Source organism: Vespa velutina, chromosome 7 (assembly GCF_912470025.1).
Source record: "Vespa velutina chromosome 7, iVesVel2.1, whole genome shotgun sequence".
NCBI classification, from domain to species: Eukaryota; Metazoa; Arthropoda; class Insecta; order Hymenoptera; family Vespidae; genus Vespa; species Vespa velutina.
The window spans coordinates 8,976,662-9,003,666 of record NC_062194.1 but is presented as its reverse complement, the minus strand read 5'-3'; the positions used below and the strand labels follow the sequence as shown (position 1 = coordinate 9,003,666).

Genomic DNA, 27,005 nt, shown 5'->3' with positions numbered 1-27,005 from the left:
GTGTCCTTCAGTTTTATAACAAATATGGCAGACTTTGATAATGTATTGCGAATTGAAAATTTAATTTCTTTTCTTGGTTTCAATAAAAGTGCAACAATTGCGTAGAGTTATCAAAATGGTTAAATATAATTCACGTTGCCAGTGTTAAATAGTTTTATCTAAAAAATGAATAACCTATAATGGTAAGATGAAAACCACATATTTGATGGTACATACTATTTATGTTTGTAATTTTGGGTGACACGTTTCGATCGTAAATAAATATGGCGCTTCTCAGCATGTAGATTTTTATATCTCATCTATATTCTAAAAACCTATTTTTATTAGTATGCTATTTGTTAAAGGTTTCGTGTAGGAAGGTTAAATAGATAGAAAAAAAGTATAAAACTATTTTATAAAAATGGCTGCATTAAACAATATATTAAAATCTATAGAAGCATTGAAGATATTACAGGAAACCACAGTTTCATCTGATCCTGCAATAAGGTATGAATTAAAATTATTTACATTGTCAAACTTTTAATAAAAATTTTTATGAATACCTTTCAACAATTTGTGTTTTTAATGATAACAGAAAAGAAAAGATATCACATTGTATAGTTATTACGGAAGGATTATGTTCGCCAAATACAAAATTAATTTCTAAATATCCACAAATCTTTGGTTGTTCAATTAAAACTTTATTAGCATTATGTGACGACGCAGAAGTTGATGTAAGAATGATCGCTGATGAATCTCTAAATAAAATCATAAGGGTATGATTATTTTAATGTTTTTTATTTTGATAACAAATGAAATCAATTCCATTATTATAACTTTATAATATATATATGTTATTATAATATATAACTCTTAATTATTTATCAGGCAATGGCAGACAGTGATATTGTTAAAATTCAAATAGAATTATATAATGGAATAAAGAGCAATGGACCGGCTCGAACATTGAGAGCTGCTCTTTGGAGATTTAGTTTACTTAGTCACATGATTCGTCCTACAAGAGGAAAAGCATATGTGTCAAACTTAATACCATGTATTACTGTCATAGCACATAGGCCAGAGGAATCAGTAATTGATACGCTTGCACAAGCATTGAAATTAATTCTAAGAACATTAGGGTCATTTATGACGGATAATGATGTTAAGGTATAATAATACTATTACCAATAGATATTATACCAATCTGTATATTAAGAAATATATTATCTGTTTGTAGACATTACTTAAGGCATTCTTTCAAAATATCTCATCAACTCAAGCAGCATTTCGTAGAGCTGCAGCAAATATGATTTTAACAACCTGTTTAAATTGTAGGAAACCTCAGGTTTTTTTATGTTATGTATTAAATTATTTATTAGGTAAGGTGGATATTTTGCAAGCATTATGTCTGCGAACTTTACTGTATATTAATAATATACTATTTTTTCAGATGCTATAATACCAGTGAATGATGACATAGATCATTTAAATACAGTCATCGGTGTTTTTGGATGTTTAAAAGTGATTTTACCATATATAAATACGCCAGCAGAATGTGAAGCTAGTGACAAACAACAACTGGAAAATTTTTTACAAATTTATGAGTTATGTTTGCATTATACTAAGTGGCATTCAAATCATAATTTAATAAATGCAGCTTTAGAAACATTGGCTCAACTTTTGCAATGTTCGTCAACTGCATTCAAATATGTATTGTTATCTAAAGAAGGTATTACTCACAGTAGAATAGAGTTAAATCAAGAAGCGGCCAGAATATCGTTGGGTCAAATAAGTACTTCAACAGCTACGAGTATTTCGGGAGGCAATTGTGATTCCACATTGAATTTGCTTGAACCAGAAATGCCGCAACTAAATTCAAAAATAGGAAATTGGATTATAGATTCTGAAACAGTACTTCCACTTATGCACAAATCAGAAATACGGGAAATATGTGCAAGCGAAATAACAGAAATTAAAGGAAAGACAATGGAAAATTACAGTGAATTAAAAATAGAAACTTTAGAGGGTGAGAATAAATATATAAGTGTAAATGTTTTTGTATGAACAAAATTAGATATACATACAAATTTTCTAGTTTATGTCTACTTTAGGAGGTGGTGTTGAGGAAGGAAGTGATGCTGGAAGTGAAATAGAACACATAGAAGAAATTCACTACTCAAATTTGCAAAGTGATCATCATATGAAAGAAGAAGAGTATTTAGAGGAAGCTTCAATATCTGTAGCTTCTCCACAAAAGTTGCCAATGGAATTGCCATCACTTGAAATTAATATTGGAAATTATACAGACTCTGATATGCCTGTAAAATTTTGTTGTCGTTATTTAGTTTCATCATTCTTGCTAACAGGCAGTGCTGGTCACTTGATGCCTGATAAATTATTTCGTGTCAGTGTTAAATGTCTTGCTTTAACATGTGTAGCCAATATTTTAAGACTTTATCCAGATCTACTTTTAATGACAGTTGCCAAAGATTCTACTTCAGATAAACAAATGATGAGAGATATTTTATTATTTGCAAATCATTCTGATCCTCAAATCAGAGCCAATGTATCGACTCTTATTGGATCATTTTTGAAAACAGTTTTCACACAGTATGGTGGATCTTTCAAAAATTTCCAACCTGAATGTTTAAACAGTAAAACAAATGAAAATTCATTGCTGGAAAATATGATAAAATTACTTATAAAAGTAAGAATTTTTACAGTAAAATTTAATAAAATATCTGTTTTAAAGTATTAACAAGTAATTTTTTTTGAAGGGCTTGGAAGATGATTCTGCTACAACATGTCGTCAAACATTAACAGCACTAAATTTATGTTTACCAGAAATACTAAATTCCGTAGATAGTCAATATGGTATAACCATCTTATTTGAATTACCCAGACTTATTAAAAATCCATATTTTCTTGTCAAAGTTAAATTAGCAGATTTGCTAAGCAATTTATCATACATCACAATAGAACATATAACAGGTGATGCATTATTTCAACAACATTTTATTGATGCTATAATCATTTTATTAGGAGATCAGGATAAGAGAGTTAGACACGCAGCATCTGAAGCAATTGTTAAGTAAGTGATAATGTTATAAATTATTTAAATCTTATTTAAAATAATATTACTTACAATTTTTTTATTCTGTTAAAATTGAATTTTCATTTTTATTTTCAGAAGCATTCCATTATTATATTTTCAACATCCACAGGAAAATGCTGTTATAAAAAAAGCAGCTCAATATACAGAAAAGTATTTGTCAACTGTAATGTCAAGTACTTTAAGGATTTCTTCATATTATGATAAACATAGAGTAACTATAAATAATACTGTCAAACCTTTTACATCGTTAACTGATCATAATGATAAAAAATATCACGTAAATACAGAAGATTCATTATCTCGTATTGTAAGCATCTTAACTGAAATACTCATGGTTGATTCATCTAAGTATATGGTATATGGTTGTTGCGAAGCTCTTGCTCTATTAAGTGAAGTTTATAACACTATAGTTTATGTCAGAGGTTGGGATTGTATACTTCCCAAAGCACTGCTTAAAAAATCTCATAAAAAGGCTGTTAGTCGAATAGACACAACAAATGAAAACAATTTTGTAATTGAAATAACAACTCCAATTGGTACTGGTCTGCTTTCTTTGCTGCTGCCTTTGTTGTCTTCATCTGCAATAAGTTTGGATTTATCAACACATAAACATTTAATCTCTCTTGCGGGTAATCTAGCATCAGGATTGGCTCTTTGTAATCTAAAACCTAATGAACCAACAAACAAACATGATTCTGATACATCAAATATTTGGAGTATGTTAAAAGATAAACAAATGTGTCAGTATATGGAACTATTATTGACTCATGTTATAAAGGTTTTAAATATTTTTGTCCATATTATTGATGATATACAATTAAATCAAATAAGTACAAAATCACTGTCCTCTTTGCCATCTGCGCACAGTTTATCTCCAAAGAAAAAAGTAGTTACCGAACAGAAACAAAAAGAAAAAGGAGATAAGTTTTTAAGTTTAAAATTTGGAAAAGAACAAATGGGAGTATTCAATACTATTCCGCATTATATGAAAATGTATGATAATCTCAAAGCAGCGCACTCTAATTATCTTGTTACTCTTGATCCTGAGGCTAGCGAGATGTATATTGCATTATTAACTGCTATACTGGATACTCTTTCACAAATTCTTGAGATAGCCACTTTTAATGAGGCAGGCAGGATAGCAGAGGAAATTCTATATTACTTGCAAACAACTGTTAGTTTATCGCCGACTGCAACTATTCAGTGTGTGCAGCAATTGTTGAAATGTCTGTTTGGTAAAAATCTTGGTTCTCAATGGAGCGAATTGGATATGCAACAATATGCAGAACAGAATATTGCATTAAGAGATACTTCTAAAGGCTTTTATAATCAATGTTTTCAGAATCCAGCTAGACATATGGCAGACATGATAAAATTAATAGGAAATAATTGCAGAGATGAAAATAAACCAGACACTGGGTAAGTATCATAGATTTCTAAATTATATTTGAGATATATTTTATTATGACCTCTCATGATTTCTAGGTGGATAGGTTTCACACGTAGAAAAGGAGATCGAAAATTATCATACATATATTCTTCAGATCATAAGGCTTCTGTAGCTACTTTTATTCGTTTATTTGAACCAATGGTTATAAAGTCTATGGAACAATATACTATCACGAGCAATATTTCACTGCAATGTCAAGTGCTTATGCTTCTAAGTCAACTAATTCAATTGAAAGTTAATTATTGTTTATTAGATTCAGACAAGATATTTATAGGATTTGTATTAAAACAGTTTGAATTCATAGAGGAAGGTCAAATACAACAAGCAGAAGACCTGTTACCAAAAATTTTCAGTTTTTTGGTGCATTTATCTTATGAAAAAAATCACTCAAAGGTTGTAATAGGTATTCCTAAAATAATACAGTTATGTGATGGACTTATGGCAAGTGGACAGCCAGCACTTAGATATTGTATACCAGCACTTGCACCTGTAGTTGGAGATATTTTTCTTATTCGCAATGGAAATTCTAATCAAGCAGAACAAAGAGAATTGGAAACAACAAAAGAAGTATTAATTTCAATGCTACTTCGTCTTGTGGAATATCATGAAGTTATAGAGCTTTTAGCATTATGTGTCTCAGAATCTAGATTTAGTGGAGATGGAAATGGAGAAGAAAAGTGGAGAAGATGGTCTAGAATGACTACAGATACTATACTTCCAATGTTGGGAACGTGTAAAGTAAGACTAGAATGGGAAAATGCTCATATTGCCTTAGTAAAATTGTTTGCTGCAATTTCTCCTACTGTTTTCAGGCCAGTAGATCCACTTTTAAAAGTACTTTTTACAGCTCCTGCGTCTTTGAAAGAACCAGTTTTTAATTTAAAACGCTGGTTGGGAATGATAAATGTTATATTATTAACTCTTATTTCTTGTGCTAAAGAGGAATCAATGTTAGCACGATTATCAGATCTTAGTGTGTATATGACAGATCTTTCACATTTATTATTATTTCCAGATAATTTGACTAAAGTTATAGATCCATTAAATGCACTTGGAACTCAATCTACTCAAATACCACCTGAAAAAATTTTAGCCAGATTCATATTTAAAGTGATTAGTCTGATAGGCACAAAAATTGTTAATATTCTTGGATTAATTAATCATAGAGCCATAGATCCCTATACAGGATTTGCTCAGCATACAGATAATGATGATTATTTGGTGCATCAATTTGCATTCTTCTTACAATTATGTATTCACATGTTCGAGTCTGGAAGTCATTGTAAAGTGGCAAATGCAGCAATGCAAATGGTTCAAGATCGCAATACGTTTGAAGAGGAAAAGTTTCCTATAGACAATTTAAATTCTTTAATGCTAAGCATTGGACATGTATGCCCAATGTTGACATGTCAATGGGCTTACCTAATGACATTATTAAGCTATAATGAGATGCTATTTTGGTCTAAAATTTTGGGCACACGAAATTCGAATTACATAGTAAGATCTCTTCCAAATGAGAAAAAAGTATACGACTATGTAAACAGCATAAATGTACAAATTATTCATAAAGGTGGAATCATATTATTTTGTGATTATGTATGCGAAAATCTCAATGATGCAGAGCCTTTAACATGGTTATTAGTGAATCATATTGAAGAAGCAATACACACAGCTACTGAATCTCCGGTCAAAGAACTTCTAGCAGCAGCTATACATAGAAATCCTGCAGCAAGTGGTCTCCTAGTACAAGCTATTTCAACAAAATGTGTGAATTTATCACAACCTAGCTTCATCAAACGTTTATTGCAGTGTATCGAAGATGCACATCAATCTCAAAGTGGTGCAGTCATAATGATGTTAATTCCAAAATTTTTATCTACTAAATATCTTGCTTTATCAAGAATGGCAGCAAAAATGGCTAGCAGAAGAGTTGAAATTTTATTAACATTAAGTGCAGCAGATGTTATGGAACAATTGCCAAAGAATGATCTAGTAAAGATTATGGATACATTACAGACTACTAAGCTAGCTAAAAAACATGGAGCTCTAGTTAACTTATTGAACAAATTAGGAGTACACTTTTATGATCTCTCACCTTTCGAGCCTGATTTATGTAGATCTTTCAATCCATCAATTGTAAAAACAATTCAACTAGATCGTGATTGGTTTCTTTCTCAGATTAAATTACGTTGCTGTCATCAGAATACAACGTATAATACTCACGAATCTGCACAACTATTGAGTAATTTAAATTTTGAAGACTGTTTGAGTATTATTTCTTCTAAGGAGTTTGATATAATAATTTTAAAAGACTGCATAACATTGGGCGTAAGATTGACTATTGAGAATTGCCAAAAGTTAGAGTTAAGAAAAATTCACAATACAAAAATTCATAATTTTGAAGCCAGTCCTTTGTATACAGCTGCTAAACAGTGTTTGTTAGAGCATGTACGTAATGTAACTGAACTTATGCCAAAACCACATTATGTATTTAATCCGCAAAAATCTAATATCAATAGTAAAGAAGTGAAATATGCTACAAGGATTGCCAAACTTTTAGACGATTCCATTTACTGGAATACACTTTTTAAAATCATTCCAGTTGTAAAGGCATTTACAAAAACATTGTCGAAACTAACTAAATATAATTTGGCAAATATGGATGGAAAAGTTGAAGAAGATTGTGCTAAGCTTGCTTTATTGTGTTTTGAATTAACACATTGGATGATACATGTAGATAAACAAAATATTAGAAAGCTACGACCAAGTGAAGTAGAATTAACGTTGAGTTGTGCTGGAGAAATTTTGAAATATGAAGGCCCATTTAAGGTTTTTGCAGATCACACTCGATATTCCTGGGTATGTTCAACGATATTGGCTATGACAAAAATTGTTGAAAGTAACTTAACAGCAGTTGAATCATTACCTCATGTTGATACGTGTTCTTTACAAGCAGCTTTTCAAGATGAAGAAACGAAGCATTATGCACAGGCATGTGTGCGAATAGCATCATTGGTTGTTTGGCTTGAAAAATGTCAAGTGAATAATAGTTCTAAAAACATTCCTCCCTATTTATTTAACATAATAAAAGATCTTATTGTACTTATTAGTCGTCAACCTTTGGTAAATTCTTTTGTTCTTACGCCTCCTTTGGTTTGGAAACATGGTTGGCATATAATGGGCTCTGGTACGACCAAATGTCACTTTCCATTGTTATCGACTGAATTAAATCTTCTTCAAGAAGTCGATATTTTAGAACAGTTCATTTATAGAATAAATTTGTTGGGTTGGACTTCACGTCTACAATTTGAAGAAATATGGATGGCATTATTGGGATTGTTAAATCTTTCACAAAATGAAAACACTTCTTCAGAAGAATCAACAGCATTAGTACAAGCAAGTTGTTTAGCTATTCAAGCTATAACACAATTATTGTTACAAACAATGTTTCTACCACATCCTGGTAATCCAAGTACTAGTTGTTTGATACATCATTCACGAGATCCTCAACTTTCGGTTGTGAAAGTAAGCTCACAAGAATTATATACTATACAAGATTTACTTACATGGAAATATGAATGTATGAGTGATATTCAAAATATAAATGGTTTAAAATTAGATCATATATTTCATAGAGGAAACATAGAAAAAATTACAACTTCAAATAACTTTACATACAGCCAATTATCAGTTTCCTATTTATGGTCATCGTGTAATTTATATGAAGATAAATTAAATGCCTCTGTACTTGAACTAAAAAACAGAAGGAATGATGCATTAAAGTCTGCATCATTAGATGTAGATTCGTGTCTTCGCTTTTTAGTGGAACTTTATACTTCTTGGTTGTCGCCACAAGCAAATATTCCGATACAATTACTTACAGAAACTATGAAATCTCTCCTAGCTATTTCTGATCTCTTTGTAGAAAGAGCACAATATCAATGGATGCTAGATGTTTGCTTAGAAATATCAAGAGTACATTCTATAGAAAATGGAATCTTACATCAGTATTTGGTAATATCTGTATGTAAGGCTGCTGCAGTATTAACACCACTGGTATATATTATATATGCTAAAAATATAAAAATCATATGTATATTAATATTATTAATTGAAGAATATTGTTATTTTAGGATCTGGATACATTGGATAGGGTAAAGCGTTTGGTTGATATCAACCTTAAATCAGTTTTCTTGGCTGCTAGAGTAGCAGCACTTCATGGTGTCTTATATTTATTACAAAGTGCAGTTCAAGCTAATTACGAAGAGATTATGAACATCTTACATCCATTGACTATTGAATATATACAAAAACACATAGATACTCAAGATACAGATGGGTAATCCATATGTTCCGAATTAATATTTTGAATGTAATTTTTATCTTATTTGTGAAGAATGGAAACTTATGATTTTTTTTCATTTATTTTAGGGTATTAAGTCAAAGTGAAGAACATCAAGGAGTTATGTGGGCTTTAGTATTTTTCTTATTAGAACATGCAGGGGATACAACACCCGATACAGAAGCTCCTGCTGTGCTTGAACTAGTTCTTTCTCTAGTCATGTCACCGAATATTTCGATTAGTTTACATCAAACTCTTTTACAGGTACCTTTTAAATTTCATTTAAAAACTGTCTTCTCTTTTAATAGTAAAAAATTATTATACCCGTTTTATTTTAGGGTCTCGAAAGATTAATTATAACAAAAAGTGTAATGGGTAAAGTAGCAGAACAAATTGTTAAAATAGCAACAGAGCGTTTAAGGCATGCAAGTCTGATGTTTGCTTTGCCTGCTTTGCAACTTCTATTAACTTGCATGTATACAGAAGCAGCAGACAGATTAAATCAACCGAATGTTGAAGAACCATTACCGGATATTGAACCAGAATCATTGGTTCGATCAATAGAACGAACGTCTGCCATATTTGACAGAATTAAGAAAGGCTATCCAATGGAAGTAGAGATTCTTTGTTCAGTTTTATCTGGTGTTTTAGCAGATTTCTTTCCACTATCACAAATTTTAACAAAAGTTATCGGTGAATTTTTATCACCTCAACAACCACATCCTCGATTGCTTTCTGGCGTTGTGTTTAAAGTTCGTAAAATATAATATCTAAAAAAATGTGAATATAAAATGTTAAAGGAATTGAAAATATTTGATATATTAAATATAGGTTTGTGAAAGAGCATGTACGTCTACACAACTGAGTTTACTACAAGATTGGGTGGTCTTCAGTTTGCCAAATTTCATACAGAGTTTACCATTGGCTATGTCCACTTGGTGTCTCTCATGTTTCTTTATAAGTGCATCTACGAATAATTGGTTGAGAGCTTTGTATCCTTTTCCATTTCTTTTAAATGTATTCTTTAGAATTTAGAAGTAAATAAATAATATGCTCCTTGACATAGATCGATATAGATTCCCACATGTACAATCAAGAATTGGGAAATACGAATACGAGGATAAGAAGATATTGTGCATTGCAGCTAATGATTTTTATCACAAGGTACGCATGAAAAGATAATGTATAAAATAAAATTAGAATTGTATCTGTAAGTATTTTTAAAATTAATTATTTTATGTATAGCTGCCCGAGGAATCTCAAAAGAAAGCTTTCGTCGAAATATTCGAAGTTGCAGCGAAGGAACCTGGAACTCCATTTATTGATATATTAGCATCCTTTTAATCATTCTATATCGTTTATCCTTTATTCCGAAAAGAAAGTTACTCGAAAAGAAACATTTTCTAATAATATTTTAGGTGATTCTACTCTTGTAAATTAGTGTACAGTGATCGTGCGTTTATAATCGTCTTTAAAGATGTATGTATGTACATTTGTATGTATGTCATATTTATTTGTCTCACGTCCCTCTAACAAAAATGCAATTTGTTTTGCAATAAACAGTATTTTTCAACTATCACATCTAGTTGATTAGTAGCGTTATATATTCAATACTTAGCTTAGGTTTTGTTTGGTTTATGGTATTGCATATAAATGTACAAATGTAAAGTCCCATAATATAATATTTCAACGAAGGATAATACGCTGCAACCGAGGAATAAACCAGCAGCTCCACCAATAGATGCTGGATCAGGAATAATAAAATATTTTAAAAAATCGAAATTATGAAGAAAGCAAAAGAATTTATAAGCTTTTTAAACGTACTTAGGAAGTCCCCAAAAGTGTACCATTCCTTACGTTTAAATTTGTTTTTCGAAAAACTGATTGTCATTTTGAAACTCGTGGTGTTCAAGGGAGATACGCTTTTGCTGGAATTATCAAATATGTTTATAATTGTTAAATTGGGTATAATACTTATTCTTAAGATTATTGATATTTTTTTGATAATTACAATCTCGTTATTTTAATTTCCTCCGGTAAATAGGAGACTTGGTTGCAATTAACGAGGCAATTACAAGAAGATGTTTTAACATTAAGTGATTCCGATCGCTGTATTCTTCCGATACAACGCAATTGTGCAGCATTACAGATAGGAACATCAGCTAAGAAAATAAATAGATACGTATAAGAAGAAAATATCTAAGATCTCTCTTCGACAAATAAATCATGAAAAATGATAAATGATAAAAATCTTTACATATACGTCTTAAAAAGTGAGGATAACAGCCGCATTTTTTTCTAATTATACGGGATCTACATTCGGTCATACACATTTGGTATGTATATATTGGCCACAATTCCAATCCATTGTCCGAAGGAAATCCGCATTTTCTTCTATGTATTGGAAGTTTATATATACTTTTTGTACTGTCTGCTTGCAGGATTCGAAGAACAACCGTTTGTATTTCAAGAATTTGTAAATAATGTCTAGTTTTTGCGAATTCATAGTTGTACGAATCCATTGGATCAAGTATGCTAAGCTATATGTTCAAAAAATGAAGATACTCTTATATTAATAATCATGATGTTACATTAGCTATTAATCAAATAGTTTTAAAAATTATCACCGTTACTTCAGCATCAGTTGTCACTAATTCTGTTTTTCCATGATCTTCATTGTAAGTATATGATGGTATATAATTAGAATCATTCATGTCTTTATTATCCACTTCAAAATCTTGAGGATCTGGAGGATATTTAGGTAGAGGTATTACGGTCCAATTGTTAGATAACAAATCTCTAATCAAATAGTAATAATAAAAAGTATGAATTTTTTAAAATATTTGACTAATTCGTATCTTGATTTTATAGTCAGTGCTCTGATGCTTACTGCAAACTGGCATATTGAAGAACTAAGTTCCCTATAGAAAGACATATACCATTTTCTGTAGCGATCCATATTCCTTTGTCAATAAAAGTTGTTTCATAAAAAAATTCCTTCTTCAAATCTGACAAAATTCTAAGCCATAGTCCTGGCGGTGCATCATCGTATTCAGGTGTGTCGATCATAGTTTCATAAGTAGCATTAGATAAAAAATGAAAGAACGCTCGAGCCTTTGGTGTGTCTTCGATGCCATAACTGGAATAATCATAATTTGACGATTTAATCTCCAAACGAATTAATGTATTTTATGATTATATACATATAAAGATATTTTAATATTATAAACACTAATGGACATAAACTTTACCGTTTAAATGTTTCAGGGAAGCTCGAATCCTGGATTACATTTAGCGGGCATATAATAAACGACGGTTTAGCAAGCCTGAAGAGTTTATACTCATGATTCCAGTATATTGAGATAGCATCGTATTGGTATCGGTACCAAGAAATTATGGAAACAAAAATTAAACTTGCAAGAGCAGTTAATATGAATATGGCTACAAGGAACCTTTTGAAAATTTTAAATTGACAATTAAATGATGTTCATTTCTTATTGATAACAAAAGGATAATTGTTTTCAATACCTTTCTAACGGATGTCTGTGACGTGCTACCAGATGATTAAATCCATGAATACTTGAATTGTTAGCAAATTCAACGAAGTACTGACCCATTAATGATTTTGTAGTCATTACATCCGTGCCGACATGCATAGCTGATTCTTCTGGGACAGACCGAACATTTTTAACCATCAATCTCGTACGTTTTTGAAAATCCGGCATAATTTCATGCATATAAGAGAACTTCTCTTTGATATTTTCCTCTTCGTTCCCAACCATGTCGAATCAAAGTTTATAACAGATTGAATTAATAAGTCTTAATCTTGTGATAAATTATGGATAGATCAGATAAAAAGCGTTAACTAAATAATTCACATGGTACTATCTAATATGAATCGTATTTACGGATCGATGAGGACTTTGTAGAATTTTCTCTAGTAGAATTGTACTTTTATCAATAAATTTATCATACTTGTAGACTTGTATACACTTGAACATGTATTGTTTTATAATATATATTATATAATAATATGTATTTTTTAAACATATCGTGGCATAATTTTTTTACATTTTTGTGACTATGATTTGTTCAAGTATAATTTTGAGATAGAGCATATTCATTTAGGTATAGAATGAATATGATTTGTCCATTTTCTATTTTGATACTATATGTATATTATTAATAACTAAAATTTGTATATATAATATTTATATATATAACTTTTATTTATAAATTATAAGCTTTTTGTTTTGTAATTATATTTTTTTTACGTCTTTATCGTAATTCATTTTTTATCGTAGAATAAAAACTTCTGGGTATCTATATAAAAGTTCTTTAATGATTTGTAGTATATCTGTTATAATGATTCACGGTGTTTCGTTGATATGATTATTCTATAGACACGTTATAAATTATTGACGAACTACTCTGTTTTAATTAAAAAAACAACGGAGCAACAAATTTTGTCACGCATATACATGCGCTCAAGCTTTGTGGTTTTCGTTCATTTTGACATTTACGGTTTTTTACGTCTTGTTTTCTTATATCTTATCCTCTTTGTTTTGTTCCCTTCGGATCTTGCTTTAGACATTAATTTTAAATCCGTCGAGATTTTAATTTTCGATAATTTGTTTATGTCCGAGGGAAGAATGAAAGATTGATATCACATCTATAATATCAAAAGGGTATTAACGAAATAAGCTTATTATGAATACGGATTCAAAATTCCATTTGGCGAAGTTCCGGTTTTTCCGGTATATTATTAAAAAAAGTGGAAATAAAAATGGTAAGTTCCTAATTTTACATTTTTATTATCGCTGGAAGATTGAATGTTTAAGGGATTTCGTTCTAAATAATTAACATCCTCATAGTTATGTAAAATTAAAGTAACATTATTTAAATAAAAAAAAAATCCTATTTCAAATGTTAGAAAAATTTAGTGTTAATACTAATTAATTTTTTGTATACATCGGTTATCTCATTTTAAATGATATGACCGAATATCTCCGATCTTATTTGTTTTATTAACAAATGTTTAAGTCGCTAGGTTTTGAGGGAGAAATGTCATAGGGCGTAGCTATTTCATAAAGGGCACTGTTGTTAAAATAAGGAAGTCATAACAATCTTTTTAAATGGAAATCAATATTTTAAACCGGATAAAAGTTGTAAAGAGTATCAATACGAATCCGTATAGCGCATTTTTCATTCGTTGTTACGTTTTGAAGTTTGATAAACTTCGCAAATAATTCGTTCAATTTTCCTGTAAATATCTGATAACCAATGAATTCATTAATCAATTTCTTTTCTTGTTTTTTTATTTATTTATTTTTATTTATATATTTTGGAAGTTGTATTCATTTCTTATTTAATTTCTGTTGTTTGAATCGTTGAATATTTTATAATATTAGCGTACACGCAGATCGAAAAAAAGGTTGAATTATTAATTCAACATATGTTTGAAAACATTTTCCCCTCATGAATATATAATTTGACCTTGCGTCGAAAATGTCGAACAGTTGATAATAAAACATTGCGAGAAATATTTTGACAAGCATTTCATCATGTTTTCACTCATAGTTTACATGGTTATGTTAATACAATATTTCTAATTGCTCCTCGGAGATAAAAATTTGATGAAGTTAGATCAGGGAATCTATGGAGACCATACAGCTCGTTTAATCCAAACTTGGTAACGGTAATGATTATAAATATCATTCATCAAATTGGATAACTCAGTTTGTAAAAAATCCAAATAAATGATACCATTGAGATAGTCGTCGTATAAAAAAATATGACCGTTAAAAAATCATAAACATACAATACTGTTGTGATTAGGCTTGTTAAACTTTAAAGCACTACAACTTGATGAAATATCAATGAAAAGATATGGTCTAGGTACTCATTGGATTCGTATTAATATTCTTTACAACTTTTATTGGGTTTAAAATATTAATTTACAGTTGAAAACATTGCTTTGACTTCTTTATCTCGACAATAGTGCTCTCTATGAAATGTCTGCAATAAATATTGTTTTCTTCTCAATATTTCGTAACTTTTATTTGAAACATTTGTTAGTAAAAGCAATGAAATCGAAGATATTCGGTTATATCATTTAAAATGAGACATCTGGCTTAAATCCATTTATTTAGGAGAACAACGAGGAAGATGTTCGTCATTTTAAAGAGATATACAAAAGAAAACCTTGCTTTACAAAATCGATCGCTCATTATCATGCTTATCCGAATTATGCTTCCGGCGATCCTTACTTACGATGCGAACATTCAATGAAACACAACGTCAACCAGATGGATTCTTATGGACGTAAAAAGAAATCTAAAACGCATCGTTGTCCTTCCTGTCATTGTCAGCCTAATTTTAAAAGAACATCATCCAAAAAGAGGTATCTAGATGGAGTAGATTAATGATTAACTTTTTTCATAATTTTAAGTCGTTCGATTGAAGAAAAATCATTTTTCTTTTTGTCGTTTTTTTTTTTGGAGTTTTCAATGCATCTTCGTATTTTTAAGGGACATTGATAACATCGAGGCAATTTTTAAGAAAACTGAGCATATATTTGACAATGCATTGACAAACGGTGGTGTAAAGAAATCGTATAGCATTCCTCTCTCACCAAAATTAGATCCCCGTTGTCATCGTACTCATTATTCCAAGAAAACATCGAATAATTATCATCGACAAAAGGAGCATAGGAACGAAGAAGAGGATGAAAAGTTCACGACGATAATTGATGATATCATTAATAAAGGCGTCGAGAATGAATGTTATAACAAATATCCGAACCTTCCGCCAATTAATATGTCGACGAAGGATTGTTATTGGAAGAACAATCAGGTTCTAATAACTCGTCTAATTATCAGCGCGATAATTTAAAAAAACACTTGTTAATGCAACATTTCAATTTCGATTTTTTCTTTTATCAGTTATTACAAGACATACCAGATTATTCTGAACCGGACAGTGATTTTTTTGATAAATGTTGTGAAAGACATCATCGATCAAAGAGATGTGACAGTTCCATGGGAGAATTTGAATCGAATTTGAAGAAAAAAGAAAGCGACCTAGAATATAGGCAGTATTTGAAACAGCAGTATCATGAGCTTGATCAGTTGAAGTGCACTTCTCATTTATGTGAGAAATTGAAGAATATCGATGATCAGCAGTGCAAAGAAGATGATTTTTTGAACGTCGAACAAACAGAGAGAAAGAAAAAATCGAACTTACTCGAGGATGAGACAAGAAGGAAGAAGAAAGAACATCATTTCAATAACGAATTGCAATGTATTGATGCAAAGTCTTCTAAGGGGCCTCAAGTTTCGATGAGTAATAATAAGAATGTGCTAGAGCAGGTATGTTTTTTTTTTTTTTAATTACTTTCAGTAAATTCGGATAAAGTAAATGAACTCGATGATTGAGATAATGAATTTTAATGTACTCTTTAACGAGTAAATAATTAATAATTAATAAGTAAGTTGACGAATTGCATGATAGAACACGATACTTGTGAGTAAAAAGATATTTTAATTAAAGGATTAAAATAGAAATATAATAAATTGTATATATTTGGTAAAATTTAATAATTCTATGACAGAGAAACGATAAAACTGTTCAACAAATAGAAGTTGGCACCAGCTATCATAGCATAAATGGAGAAACGGATGGTGATGTCGATGATTTTTTGGAGGATGAAAAATTATATAGAGAATTGAAGAATATTTCTTACTTGAAACCCTGTCGTATATCAACCACTGTCAAAAATAAGAAAGTTACGAAATCGTTCGAGGGAACGACTTGTGACGGAAAAGAAATTAACGAGAAAATCGAGAATTCTGACGTTGTTGAGAAAAGTGATCAGCTTGAGGAGGATCTCGATCTTCACGCCAGTAAGAGTCATATTCTGAATTTGATCGACAAAGCTTTGAGCAAAGAATTTGGTCCTTTGGACGTGAAGAAGGTATTTGAAATTAAAATAGAAAAGGAAATGTTCTTATTTTTTTTTTTTATGAAACTTGGATGGGTTTTTTTATTCTATATTTTCTCATTATTTTTTCTTCTAATCAAAAATGAAATTGAAGATTATTACATACAAATGAAGATTAACCCTCTATAACGTCATATAACATTCAAATCACGCTCTCGTATATTTGCATTTTTTAAATCTTATTTCGTTTTTTCCTCACAAAATTAATTTAATGTTATTTATGTTATTTTATATTCGGAAATTAGTATTTATTAAGTATAAGTTATACTTTCTATAGTATAGTTATAACTTTCACATTACATAATTTTTGTTTAAATATATAACAAGATTAAAAAAAAAATAAGAACAATTAGATTATAGTCAATATTGCCGTTTTGCAAAAATATTAAGTTTCATTAGAAATAGTATATTTTAATCGACATGTATCCTCGTCTATCTAATTTATTGTTATCTTTTTGTTATTTGTTACTTCCTTGATAGAGAGATCCGGTTAAGGAAGAAATAACACGGCAAGAGCTGTGCATTGAGATAAGTCGTGCACTTCAAAGCGATAATTACGATTCATTGGCGCAGATGTTGTTGAGCAATCGTGGTACGCCGGATTACGTAAGGCACCTGAAAATCTTACGTTGGGAATATCTAAATCATATTCAAGATAAGCTGAGAAAGTTATATAATCTCGAGAAGATTCTCGACGATTGTTCATCGCCGAGGAACTCGTTGTTGACCTTGCAATCGCATACGAATACCACTGATCAATATAAGCACGCTCGAACGTAAATCTCACGCAAAAGAAGAGAGAAATCAAAGAAGTCAGCAAGAGAAGAGAGAATTCAAAACAAATTGATCCTATCCAAAAGGGAGAGCGATAAAGAAATACAAAATAATAATAATAATAAAATAAAAAGAAAATAAATAAAAATAGAAAATCATTCTCGAATTTATCTTGTTTGTTTAACAAAAATAAAGTAGTCTAAATTGTTTTCTTCGTCTACGTAATTCTCTTTTATACATTATGTTTAATAGGTAGCAATAGCTTTATTGTTTAAACATCTTAAATACATCAGAGTACATAATTACTATACTTTGTTATTTCCTTTTTTTTGTTGGTTTCGTATTCATCTACTAAATTCTTCGTTATCCGATTTTCTAATTATGTTATGAATAATATTAAATCGCATCTTTTTCGTTATAATAATATATATATAGATTTTGCAATGAATGATGATGCACGTGAGTTTTGTGATGAGGAGGCTCTCTGTCATCGCAGCTACGCATGTATATTTAATATACATACATATATTTTATTGTATGTGCCTGTATGTATATGTATAATTATATATTTGTTTGTTCTTATTTTTTTTTCCTTTTTTTCTTTATTTATTTGCGACAATAGTAGAACAATTAATTTTACGTAGGCCGCGAATAATACAAAATCTACCCTTAGTGTAGATTGATAAATTGATCTTCGTCGAACTTTCTACGTACGTTTTCTATTTCGCGTTAATCGTTCGTTCTTTCTTTTTTCTTCTTCTATTACTTTTTATACAACGATCGTATAATGTGAGAAAGTTGAAACAAGATTGAGAAACAGTTTCAACAATCGATTCCTAGGCAATCGGTAAGCATATGGGATCTCAAGAACGGGGATGAATTTAGGCAAAAACTTTTAACAGGTATTTATGTATGTGTGTATGTGTGTTTATATGTATATATACATACGTATATTGACTTCGATTGCACGCTATTTGTAATAAGGACACAAACGAATTGATCAATGTTTCTCGTCTAAAAACGATTTAATATATAAAACCACTAGTAGATTGATCATGTCGTACGATCTTCTCACATTCTGTTTCTCTCTTGATTAATTCTATTTATCGACATAGAAGATCTTTTAAAGAAGAAAAATTAAAGGAGAGGCCAACAACAAAGAGCTCACGGGATTACCTAAATACGTGAATATCTTTTAAAATGGTTTTACAAAACATTTACATATATATATAAGATTCATCAATGTTGTTCTTTTTAAAAAATCTTAATCAACTTAAAATCTTATCAACTTAAAAATTTTATACTAAAATTTTTAAGTTGCGTTGATTATTACTGAATTAATATTATTAATTAATTGTTATTATTAATGTAATTAAATATTGAATGGAAGCTTTGTTTTTTATTTATTAAATTTTAATTTAAACAATATTTGTACTGCTACTGGTTGTTAAAAATATAGAAAATCAAATCTTCTTTGTCATAAATCAACTATTTGCACTTTTTAGTAAATAAGCTGCTGACCTATGGGCTAAAGAGTAACGAAATTGATTGGAAAGACTTTACCGAACTTCTATAATACCCATTTCATCTCGTGTCCTTTTACCAAAACTAGAAATTTCCAGTGGCGCTATTTTTTGAAACACGAGTCAAACTACTACATCATCAGAATCGATGTATGTTCGTTGTGATCGAACGATTCTTTTCCTTTTAATTTTCTCTCCTCTTGCTGCGTGTACTATAATTACTACGAATACTATTTACTATCGCTACAACTATTAACGATAATGATAATGATCGTAATAATTATTTCAAATTGACTTTTTAAACGCTTACCGATTTCCATGGAAATCGATTGATAAACGATCGAGAGGAATTATCTGCACATTTATACGTGTGGATATATATATATATAACGATTTTTTTGAATATATATATATATTTATATTTATCTCTATATATGTATATATATATTTTTGTATATACATATACATATATACAGAAAAAAGGTCTGAATATGATCGACTTAAAAGCTTAATAATTTTTTTCTCATTTTTTCTCTTCGTTGATGCCCGATACATAACGACGATTGCGAAACGATGTGGCTCTCGATGAGCTTTCTTTCCTTTCGTTTTTTCTTTTCTTTCTCTTCTCACAATCTGTGATTCGTTGATTCATATGCTCTACGAAACACATCGAGAGACTAACTGGTCCGCGTATAATATTTTAAATATCTAACAAATGAGCGCCTTGACTTTCGAGCGGCGCTTCCCTAAAACATCGGAAGCGTTGCGGTGAGACGTCCGTCCAATTTTTCGGAAATTTCAATTTCTTTCGTTTCTTCCTTTTTATTTCCCTTATCGAAATCTCATAATGTTGAACTAGAAGGGAAGATTGTCTCTCGACTAGCACGCGGAGGAAGGCTTAATGTTTTACCTGAGATTGGAGATGAGAGAGAGAGAGAGAGAGAGAGAGAGAGAGAGAGAGAGAGAGAGAGAGAGAGAGAGAGAGAGAGAAATGTAGATAGAGTACTTTTGAAAATCTAATTGACACGGATGGATGCATTTTTTTTGTTTTTTTTTTTCTTTTCTTTTCCGACATGATCGAACGTCTCCACGCATATACGTATCATTCATATATATATATATATATATATATATATATATATATATATATATGTATACATATAACATTTGTTATAATACACACTCGTCTAAAACACTAATAATAACGAATAAAAGTGGCGAACAAACACGTCGAATGTTTATAATATTAATGGTGTTAATAATTATAAGAAGAAGAATAAGAATATAATAATAATCATAATAATTAATATAGTCATACGGTCTAAGTCCTTTCTTTCTCATAAAACTTTAATTTTACGTGCTATGTATATATGTATATATGTGTGTGTTTGTGTGTACGCGCGTGTGTATGTGTGTGTGCGTGCGTGCGTGTATATATATATATATATATATAATAAATTCTAAAGCGTCTGCGCGATCCTTGCGATCACCTGGATCGCACGGGTTACTGGATTAATCTTCTTTTTTCTATTTTTTTTTCATTTTTATTTTTGCTATTCATTTTTCTTTACTTATATCTCTCTCAATAGTCCAAAATCTTTCGCTTCAAAATAATCGCATTCTTTCTTTTTTTTACTTTTTCATTACAATCACATGCAGGGTCGCATGTCCGTGGGGTCGAACGAATCGATCGTATTATGATAATATTATCACAAAATTCTAAGGAGTATTTCGTTGATAAATTACTTTCCCGTTTTTCTTATTTCTTTTTTTCCTTTTTTTTTTAACTGATAACTTTATTAAGCGACGGAGGCGGAATGTGTCGTAGTTCCTGTTCTTTTATAGTTTGTGTAAATTTGCATACTTTAATTCTTTTTGGCTCGGTTTATTATTATTAGTATTATTTCCTTTTTTTAAAGACGCGTTTACTTTCTTTCGGAAAGGACTCTGCCACCCTGCGCGTTGAAATCGAAAGATCAAAGGATCCTGAAAACGGAGCCATGTCGATTATTTCCGCACGAGATTCTAAATTTTTTTTCTTTTTTTTAATTTTTTTTCTATCAACAATAACAATGTTCGAAATCGAGAACACATCGGGTCCGTCCGAATTTGGTATCTCAAGGAACGCGCAGGTCTTTTTTCCTCTTCCTTTCTTTCTTTCTTATTTTATTTTTCTCTCTTTTCTCTTTTTTCCCTTTTAGGAGACTTGTAGATACTTTCATCGGATAAGGCTGCGTTAATTATTGTCTTTTTTTATCGTTTATACGCCCTTCCGCGCTCGTACTTCCCCTTTTTTCCCTTTTATCGCGATCGTCGAAATATATTTATTCTATATAATTTTTTATTTGTTTATTTTATTTCTTTTTTTCATTTTTCACTATTTTTCAATGGCAATTCCATAAAGCATCTTCGATCAGGAAAGATTTGACGAAAATTCGATCTGCCCGGTAGAAATTGTCCTATTAAATATAAGAGAAAAAGAAAAAAAATAATGAAAAAAACAGCAGAAAAAAAAAGAATGCTCGCAAATTATAACGATTTATATCATGCGCTCGCATTAACAAGATATTTCCTTTGATCTCGCGAATGTTTACCTTTCGTTGTCGAATGTTAAATACAGGGTATCTTAAGTTTTTCAGAACAACGGACGGACGAGCGATTAATGAAATTAGTGTCAATGAATTAGTGTTAACGTCGATGATAATTCATCGATGTTGACTCGATGAAATTAGGGAAAACCGAACGATAATGTGAATAAATGATGAACACAGGAACGCGACAAAAACACTCGCATCCGTCGTCTCGCAAAACGATTAAAATCATCGAAGATAATGAGACATTTGTTGTTCACGAAAAAACCCAAGTTTTCTCGGAATATGATTTGAAAAACGTTATCTTCTTCGATGGTGCGATCCTTTCGATGAAAATTTGATTACGATAAGTATAATATAATAATAATTATAACTATAATAGAATTTAACAATAAAAGTATAATAACGTATTCTTATGAGTATCTAAGATAATTCTATATGGCTGACACGAGGATTCTTAAGTAAATAAATTAAAAAATAATTATTAACATTTATTTCATAATACGTGTAAGTTGTCGTACGTACACGAATCAATCAATCGTTTCGAGAAGGATTTCTTTTTTTTCAAGTGCCGATATAGATCCTTTATGGCATTGTCGATGTGCTCGTTAGAAAAAAACGATGCAAATTATACGATCGATTCGTCGTCCGACCATCTGCCGTTATTTTTCTATGCTTGTTAAATAACAAGTGCGTCTTAATACTGATAATTGTATTGTCTTCTCGGTTCAACCCGACGCCAAAAAAGCGACGAGGAAAATTCGAGTGATTATTGGCTTTAGGCCAATATATTCGATGTTGTCGAATTTAGATTTAATATTCAAATGGAAGCTATCGGCTGTATGATGATCGCTCGATTACAAAATTTATTTCGAGAAGATCGTTCTCGATCGATCGATCGATCGTTGGAAGAAATTCTCCCGATTCTGAAGGGAGCTATACGAGTCACGAGCTGTACAAACGACTAGTGTCAGCAATATACTATTTCGAGATATTTTTATAATGTATAATGTATGTAGCACCAAAAAAACTCTCTATCTTTCATGCGGGGCTCGGTAATATTACAGCGTGTCTTCGTCTTCTACTACTTTCATGCTTTCGTACTATCTTGAACGCTTAGTAGTTGAAAAAAAAGTAGATGTAAACGACATTATTGATTAATTCTTTTGTTCCTCTCTATTTCTTCTTTTCGATGTCGTTGAGTTTTTCTTTTTTTTGTTTTGTTTTAATATTCTTTTTTTCTTGCTCTTCTCTTCGATTAGCTTTGCCCTTGCCTAAAAAGTTAATCGATCGCAAGTGGCTATTTCGAAGGATTATCGCGCATCAATTCCAGGGCAAGTTTCAATGGTGTGTCTCCTTCCACTTCATAGCTATATTTGTTCTTCTTTTTCTCTTCTGTTTTCCCTAAAATATATCAAGATGAGTCTTGGATGGTCTTTTTCATAAAAACTTTTTATCAACGATGCCCTTACATTTAAAAGAAGCTTGGGCATACTGGTGGATTCATCTCTCCGAAGACGTTGAGTTCGTAGAGTGATGCGAAGATAATGAATATTAAGTACCATGCCATCAGTACTACACCGTATCGTCGATCCAACTTCCATCCGTTCATATGTGTCGCAACTACCAAAAATATTACCGTCGAGAGTAGCGAGACAGTTGAATATGTTAGGCCTTTGAAAAAGAAAGAAAGAATATAATTAAAAACGATTGATCGATAAGTTGAATTTGTAGGATTTGTTTAAACAAATCAGTACCCCTGCTAGTAACATTGACATGAGAACCCGGCTGTATCATCGCTGTTTGTATGAACCATGGTAAACCCAAACATACAAGAATATCGAAGACATTGCTACCAACGGCATTGCTCACAGCCATGTCACCAAGACCTTCTTTTATCACAGCTAAAGAAGAAAGAGCGTCTGGTACGCTAACTCCAGCTGCGACGAAAGTCAGACCCATCACAGTGTCAGGAATACCAAGTGTACTACCTGTAAGTAAATTTTTCTTGTTTGTTTTCTATCAAGGAAAAATAAAATCAAAGATCGATCGAAAATGAAATTACCTATAATAGTGATCATCCAGACCATGATGTAGCTGTAGAAACTTATCCACACCATGGACACGCAAAAGGTGAAAGGATACCAACTTCGAAACCTTTCTTGCCTACAATCTGGCATAGTGGCTCGACACATGAAATGAATAGGATACACGAGACCCCATGTGAAAATATTCCATTTATTTCCATCTGTAGGCATTACGAGTGGCGACACTTCGTTTGGATCAGGTTCTTTTGCTTTGTAATATTGTGGTGTTGGTTTTGGAATTGATGGTTGTTCACCGGTTTCTTGAATACCATTTCCTGAAAAATAACATATTACTTAAGAAAAATACTTTTGGATTCTTAGAAAAAGTATTTAACATAAAGATATTTCACCTTCCTGATTCTTTATTTGCGCAGCCTGTTCGATAACAGGTGAATTAGGCCCCGTGTAAGATAATCGATCTTCTTGCAAGGATCTATAACTAACCAAAGCACTTTCTTCAGCTGGCTCGTCGTCCTTGGGTAAAAACGGAATATTGTACGACTTCGCCCATTGCTCAAGTCTCTCGTTAAACGAGAGAGCTACGCAATATACCGCATACATGACCAACATGAAGAGTGACTCCATCCTAAAGTAAAAAAAAAAAGTGCATTCAAGAAGTATGAAAAGTTATGTAATCATATATGAAGCATATAAGGTAATAGAATACGTTCGTGGGTAATGAAAAGAAAAAATACTCACCAAGATATGGTTTCATTGTAGATCGTACCGAGCATCACTAGAATAGAGACAGCATAGAAGAAACAATCCCGTACAAGAGGCCACCAGTTCAATTTGGAAACAGTTGTTGTACAGAGACCGCATACGGATATAACGAACATTATATTGAAAACAGCGCTACCGATGACTCCACTAACCTAAAACAATAATTAATGCAAATGTAGGGTATACCTAAATATGATATAGATAAGTTAAGTTTGATTTATATGGTTCTTGCGTTAGAAATAGTTGGCTTTCAATAAGTACATTTTATATGTATGTTGAGAAATGATAAACAAGTTGAATCAATCGTGAAAACCGATACATTGCATGGTTAGCGAACTATAAATATATGTCAGACAATCGTACTTACTCCAATGTCATCCTTGGCGAAGAAAACGCCAATGACGACCGTGGCCAATTCTGGTGCTGAAGATCCAGCAGCCATAAAAGTTGCTCCTGCTACATCTGGCGATAACCTTAACTCTGAAAGAAGTTCAAACTTTTTTCTCAAGCTACGTAGCACCGTGACAAAATCATTGAAAGTATCGACCGGTATAATATAAAAGATTCATCATTCTTTTGTGAATAAAGTTCACGAGTTTATATATATACACTCTTACACACGCATATACACACATACCTTCGCAAATTCTGTCAAGGCTAGAAACGAAATAATCATCACAGACGATTGCCAAGCCAAGAAACGTGTAGACGGCAACAAGAACGTGTATGATAAGTCCGCCATGTTTTCTTGCTTCAGGGCCCATCAAAGGACGTGGGAACTGTTCGATAGCAGGTGGTGAACAGTTTTCTCTTCTTGGTCTCCATGTAGGATGAACGTATTCAGCAGTCGTTGTTCGTATCGTGGGAATAGTCTATAAAATGATTGTTAATTAATGATTATGATTATTAACAATGTTGATTATTAGAGAAATCAGGAGTAACGAACATTCGATTTTTTCAATAAATTTAGAAGATTCAAAACTTACAGCGGTAGTGATAGGAATTGTTTTGGTTGCAGCTGTAGCTGCACCCGCTGCTACACCTGCTGCTGCAACGGGCGCCTTCGCTGGTTTTTCTGTTTCTTTTTCTTTAGATTCTTCCTTTGTTTGTTCACGAATCCTCGATTTTGCATTCGTTTTTTCATTATTCTTCTCGCTCTTATTTCTCTCCTTTGTAGGATTCTTCAATTCCTTCGTATTTTTCGATGGATGTTCACCGGAAATTGACGCTGGTATCGAAGTTTGCATTATCGAGGACGTTAATTCGAATTCGGTCGATGTTGGATAGTAAGAGGGTACGGTCGATTCCAACGTCGAACTTTCTTCGTACTCCGTTGAGGACGGATACGAGGGTGAGTATGTGATTGGTAACTTCGAGGAGGCCACAAATTGCACGAGAACATAGACAAGAAAAAATGCCAATCGCAAGGGCCATTTTCTTCGATGTATTGAGGCACGACTGTGCCGATACCTCATTTTCTGGAAATTAAAAACAAAGTCAATAAATACATATTTCTTAAATTACGAGTGCATTTAACGATATTTTCTCGATAATTTACTTTTTTCTTTTAATTAAACTAACAAACTATTGAAGGTCAGAATGAACTTGTTTTCCTTTTCTTTTAAAAAAAAAAAAGGGAAAAAAGAAATCTTTCTTCGGTATCCTTTCATATTTTCTTCAAATATTCTCTGGGATTTTATGTTACAATTTAATGAATCCTTGATCAAAATTATTCTCTTGCGGTCATTCCTATTCCTGCCTGAAATTATCGAATCATGTCAATACTTTTTCCAACCACTGTATACACAAAATCACAACCACGTATAGGTGTATAAAAGATAATGTGATATGCACGTAGTTTTGATCATTCGTGTGTAGATTCCTATTTTATCTCTTCCGCAATTACTTTTTTCTATTTGGCTTACGTATATCCTATTTTCGAGTTGCCTTAAGAAAGAGAGAGAGAGAGAGAGAGAGAGAGAGAGAGAGAGAGAGAGAGAGAGAGAGAGAGAGAGAGAGAGAGAGAAAATAATCCTATTTTCTTTTATAGAAAACGAAGATGATGCGTAGGACGATATTGAACGTTCTATATTAGAAGAGAGTTACGATGAAAAGGCAGCGTTCTTGTCTTTTCCTTTTTCTCGATTAACCTTTCTATGTAACGTTATATATTCTTGCTATAAACCCTACCGGCTATTCAGCCGTTGAAATTCATTTTCGTTTATTTCTTCGTACAGATTCTCCTACCATTTTTCATTTAATATCAATAGAAGATCAACAATAGAGATAACAAACGTAGATATATAGTAAGAAGAATTGATTTTGACAATCCAAATGCAAATAATCCATAAGAATTGATCAATCAATGATTCAATATTAATTAATTTTCGGCATACATATTTTCATGACTTTTTATTAC

The 27,005-nt window shown here is 31.4% G+C and overlaps 4 protein-coding genes across 8 annotated transcripts in view; 2 read left to right on the top strand and 2 right to left on the bottom strand.

Moving 5' to 3' along the window:
- Position 1: 1 nt before the first annotated feature.
- On the top strand, positions 2-10,463 carry LOC124950385 (huntingtin). 4 transcript variants are annotated; one of them, XM_047496991.1, is made up of 16 exons: positions 2-182; positions 345-486; positions 575-755; positions 868-1,146; positions 1,217-1,358; positions 1,430-2,005; positions 2,091-2,686; positions 2,757-3,070; positions 3,173-4,513; positions 4,580-8,600; positions 8,678-8,883; positions 8,976-9,150; positions 9,225-9,638; positions 9,718-9,878; positions 9,963-10,050; positions 10,132-10,463. In XM_047496991.1, the coding sequence occupies exons 2-16, from the start codon at positions 401-403 to the stop codon at positions 10,228-10,230; spliced, it is 8,679 nt and encodes a 2,892-aa protein (XP_047352947.1). In that variant the 5' UTR covers positions 2-182; positions 345-400; the 3' UTR covers positions 10,231-10,463. The 4 variants fall into 4 exon arrangements, with proteins under 4 accessions (XP_047352947.1, XP_047352945.1, XP_047352946.1 ...); XM_047496989.1 differs by having other exon boundaries at positions 3-182; positions 3,170-4,513; XM_047496990.1 differs by lacking the exon at positions 2-182 and having other exon boundaries at positions 243-486; positions 3,170-4,513.
- Positions 8,214-12,698, bottom strand: LOC124950641. Its single transcript, XM_047497609.1, has 8 exons — positions 12,415-12,698; positions 12,138-12,338; positions 11,777-12,025; positions 11,514-11,685; positions 11,144-11,426; positions 10,898-11,048; positions 10,711-10,814; positions 8,214-10,630 (listed from the first exon to the last, which is right to left on the bottom strand). Exons 1-8 carry the CDS (start codon positions 12,666-12,668, stop codon positions 10,506-10,508), a joined length of 1,539 nt encoding a protein of 512 aa, XP_047353565.1. The 5' UTR covers positions 12,669-12,698; the 3' UTR covers positions 8,214-10,505.
- LOC124950389 lies at positions 11,929-17,871 on the top strand. Its single transcript, XM_047497006.1, has 8 exons — positions 11,929-12,070; positions 12,154-12,588; positions 13,538-13,675; positions 15,039-15,289; positions 15,417-15,741; positions 15,831-16,256; positions 16,499-16,861; positions 17,369-17,871. The coding sequence occupies exons 3-8, from the start codon at positions 13,673-13,675 to the stop codon at positions 17,666-17,668; spliced, it is 1,668 nt and encodes a 555-aa protein (XP_047352962.1). The 5' UTR covers positions 11,929-12,070; positions 12,154-12,588; positions 13,538-13,672; the 3' UTR covers positions 17,669-17,871.
- A 4,422-nt stretch (positions 17,872-22,293) lies between these two features.
- Positions 22,294-27,005, bottom strand: part of LOC124950386 (probable sodium/potassium/calcium exchanger CG1090) — a 7,819-nt gene continuing 3,107 nt past the window's right edge. Inside the window, exons 2-10 of one of the 2 annotated variants that reach the window (XM_047496994.1) lie at positions 25,573-26,064; positions 25,224-25,458; positions 24,954-25,066; positions 24,563-24,738; positions 24,214-24,449; positions 23,842-24,138; positions 23,534-23,767; positions 23,249-23,450; positions 22,294-23,180 (exon numbers count right to left, since the gene is read on the bottom strand). In XM_047496994.1, coding sequence (XP_047352950.1) covers positions 23,251-23,450; positions 23,534-23,767; positions 23,842-24,138; positions 24,214-24,449; positions 24,563-24,738; positions 24,954-25,066; positions 25,224-25,458; positions 25,573-26,064 — 1,983 coding nt within the window. In that variant the 3' untranslated portion in view covers positions 22,294-23,180; positions 23,249-23,250. The remainder of the gene's footprint in view (positions 23,181-23,248; positions 23,451-23,533; positions 23,768-23,841; positions 24,139-24,213; positions 24,450-24,562; positions 24,739-24,953; positions 25,067-25,223; positions 25,459-25,572; positions 26,065-27,005) is intronic. The other variant, XM_047496995.1, reaches the window with a different exon arrangement.

What these genes read in the sequence shown, in the direction of transcription:
- LOC124950385 (XM_047496989.1), top strand. Translation starts at nt 401, where the DNA reads ATGGCTGCATTAAACAATATATTAAAATCTATAGAAGCATTGAAGATA. An exon ending in TGTATTAAATTATTTATTAG is followed by an intron (nt 1,359 to 1,429) that starts GTAAGGTGGATA and finishes CTATTTTTTCAG; the next exon opens with ATGCTATAATACCAGTGAAT. An exon ending in AAAAATAGAAACTTTAGAGG is followed by an intron (nt 2,006 to 2,090) that starts GTGAGAATAAAT and finishes TGTCTACTTTAG; the next exon opens with GAGGTGGTGTTGAGGAAGGA.
- LOC124950641 (XM_047497609.1), bottom strand. Translation starts at nt 12,668, where the DNA reads ATGGTTGGGAACGAAGAGGAAAATATCAAAGAGAAGTTCTCTTATATG. An exon ending in TTCCCTGAAACATTTAAACG is followed by an intron (nt 12,026 to 12,137) that starts GTAAAGTTTATG and finishes TGATTATTCCAG; the next exon opens with TTATGGCATCGAAGACACAC. An exon ending in TCACTTTTTAAGACGTATAT is followed by an intron (nt 11,049 to 11,143) that starts GTAAAGATTTTT and finishes TTATTTTCTTAG; the next exon opens with CTGATGTTCCTATCTGTAAT.
- LOC124950389 (XM_047497006.1), top strand. An exon ending in AGAACATCATCCAAAAAGAG is followed by an intron (nt 15,290 to 15,416) that starts GTATCTAGATGG and finishes CGTATTTTTAAG; the next exon opens with GGACATTGATAACATCGAGG. An exon ending in GTCCTTTGGACGTGAAGAAG is followed by an intron (nt 16,862 to 17,368) that starts GTATTTGAAATT and finishes CTTCCTTGATAG; the next exon opens with AGAGATCCGGTTAAGGAAGA.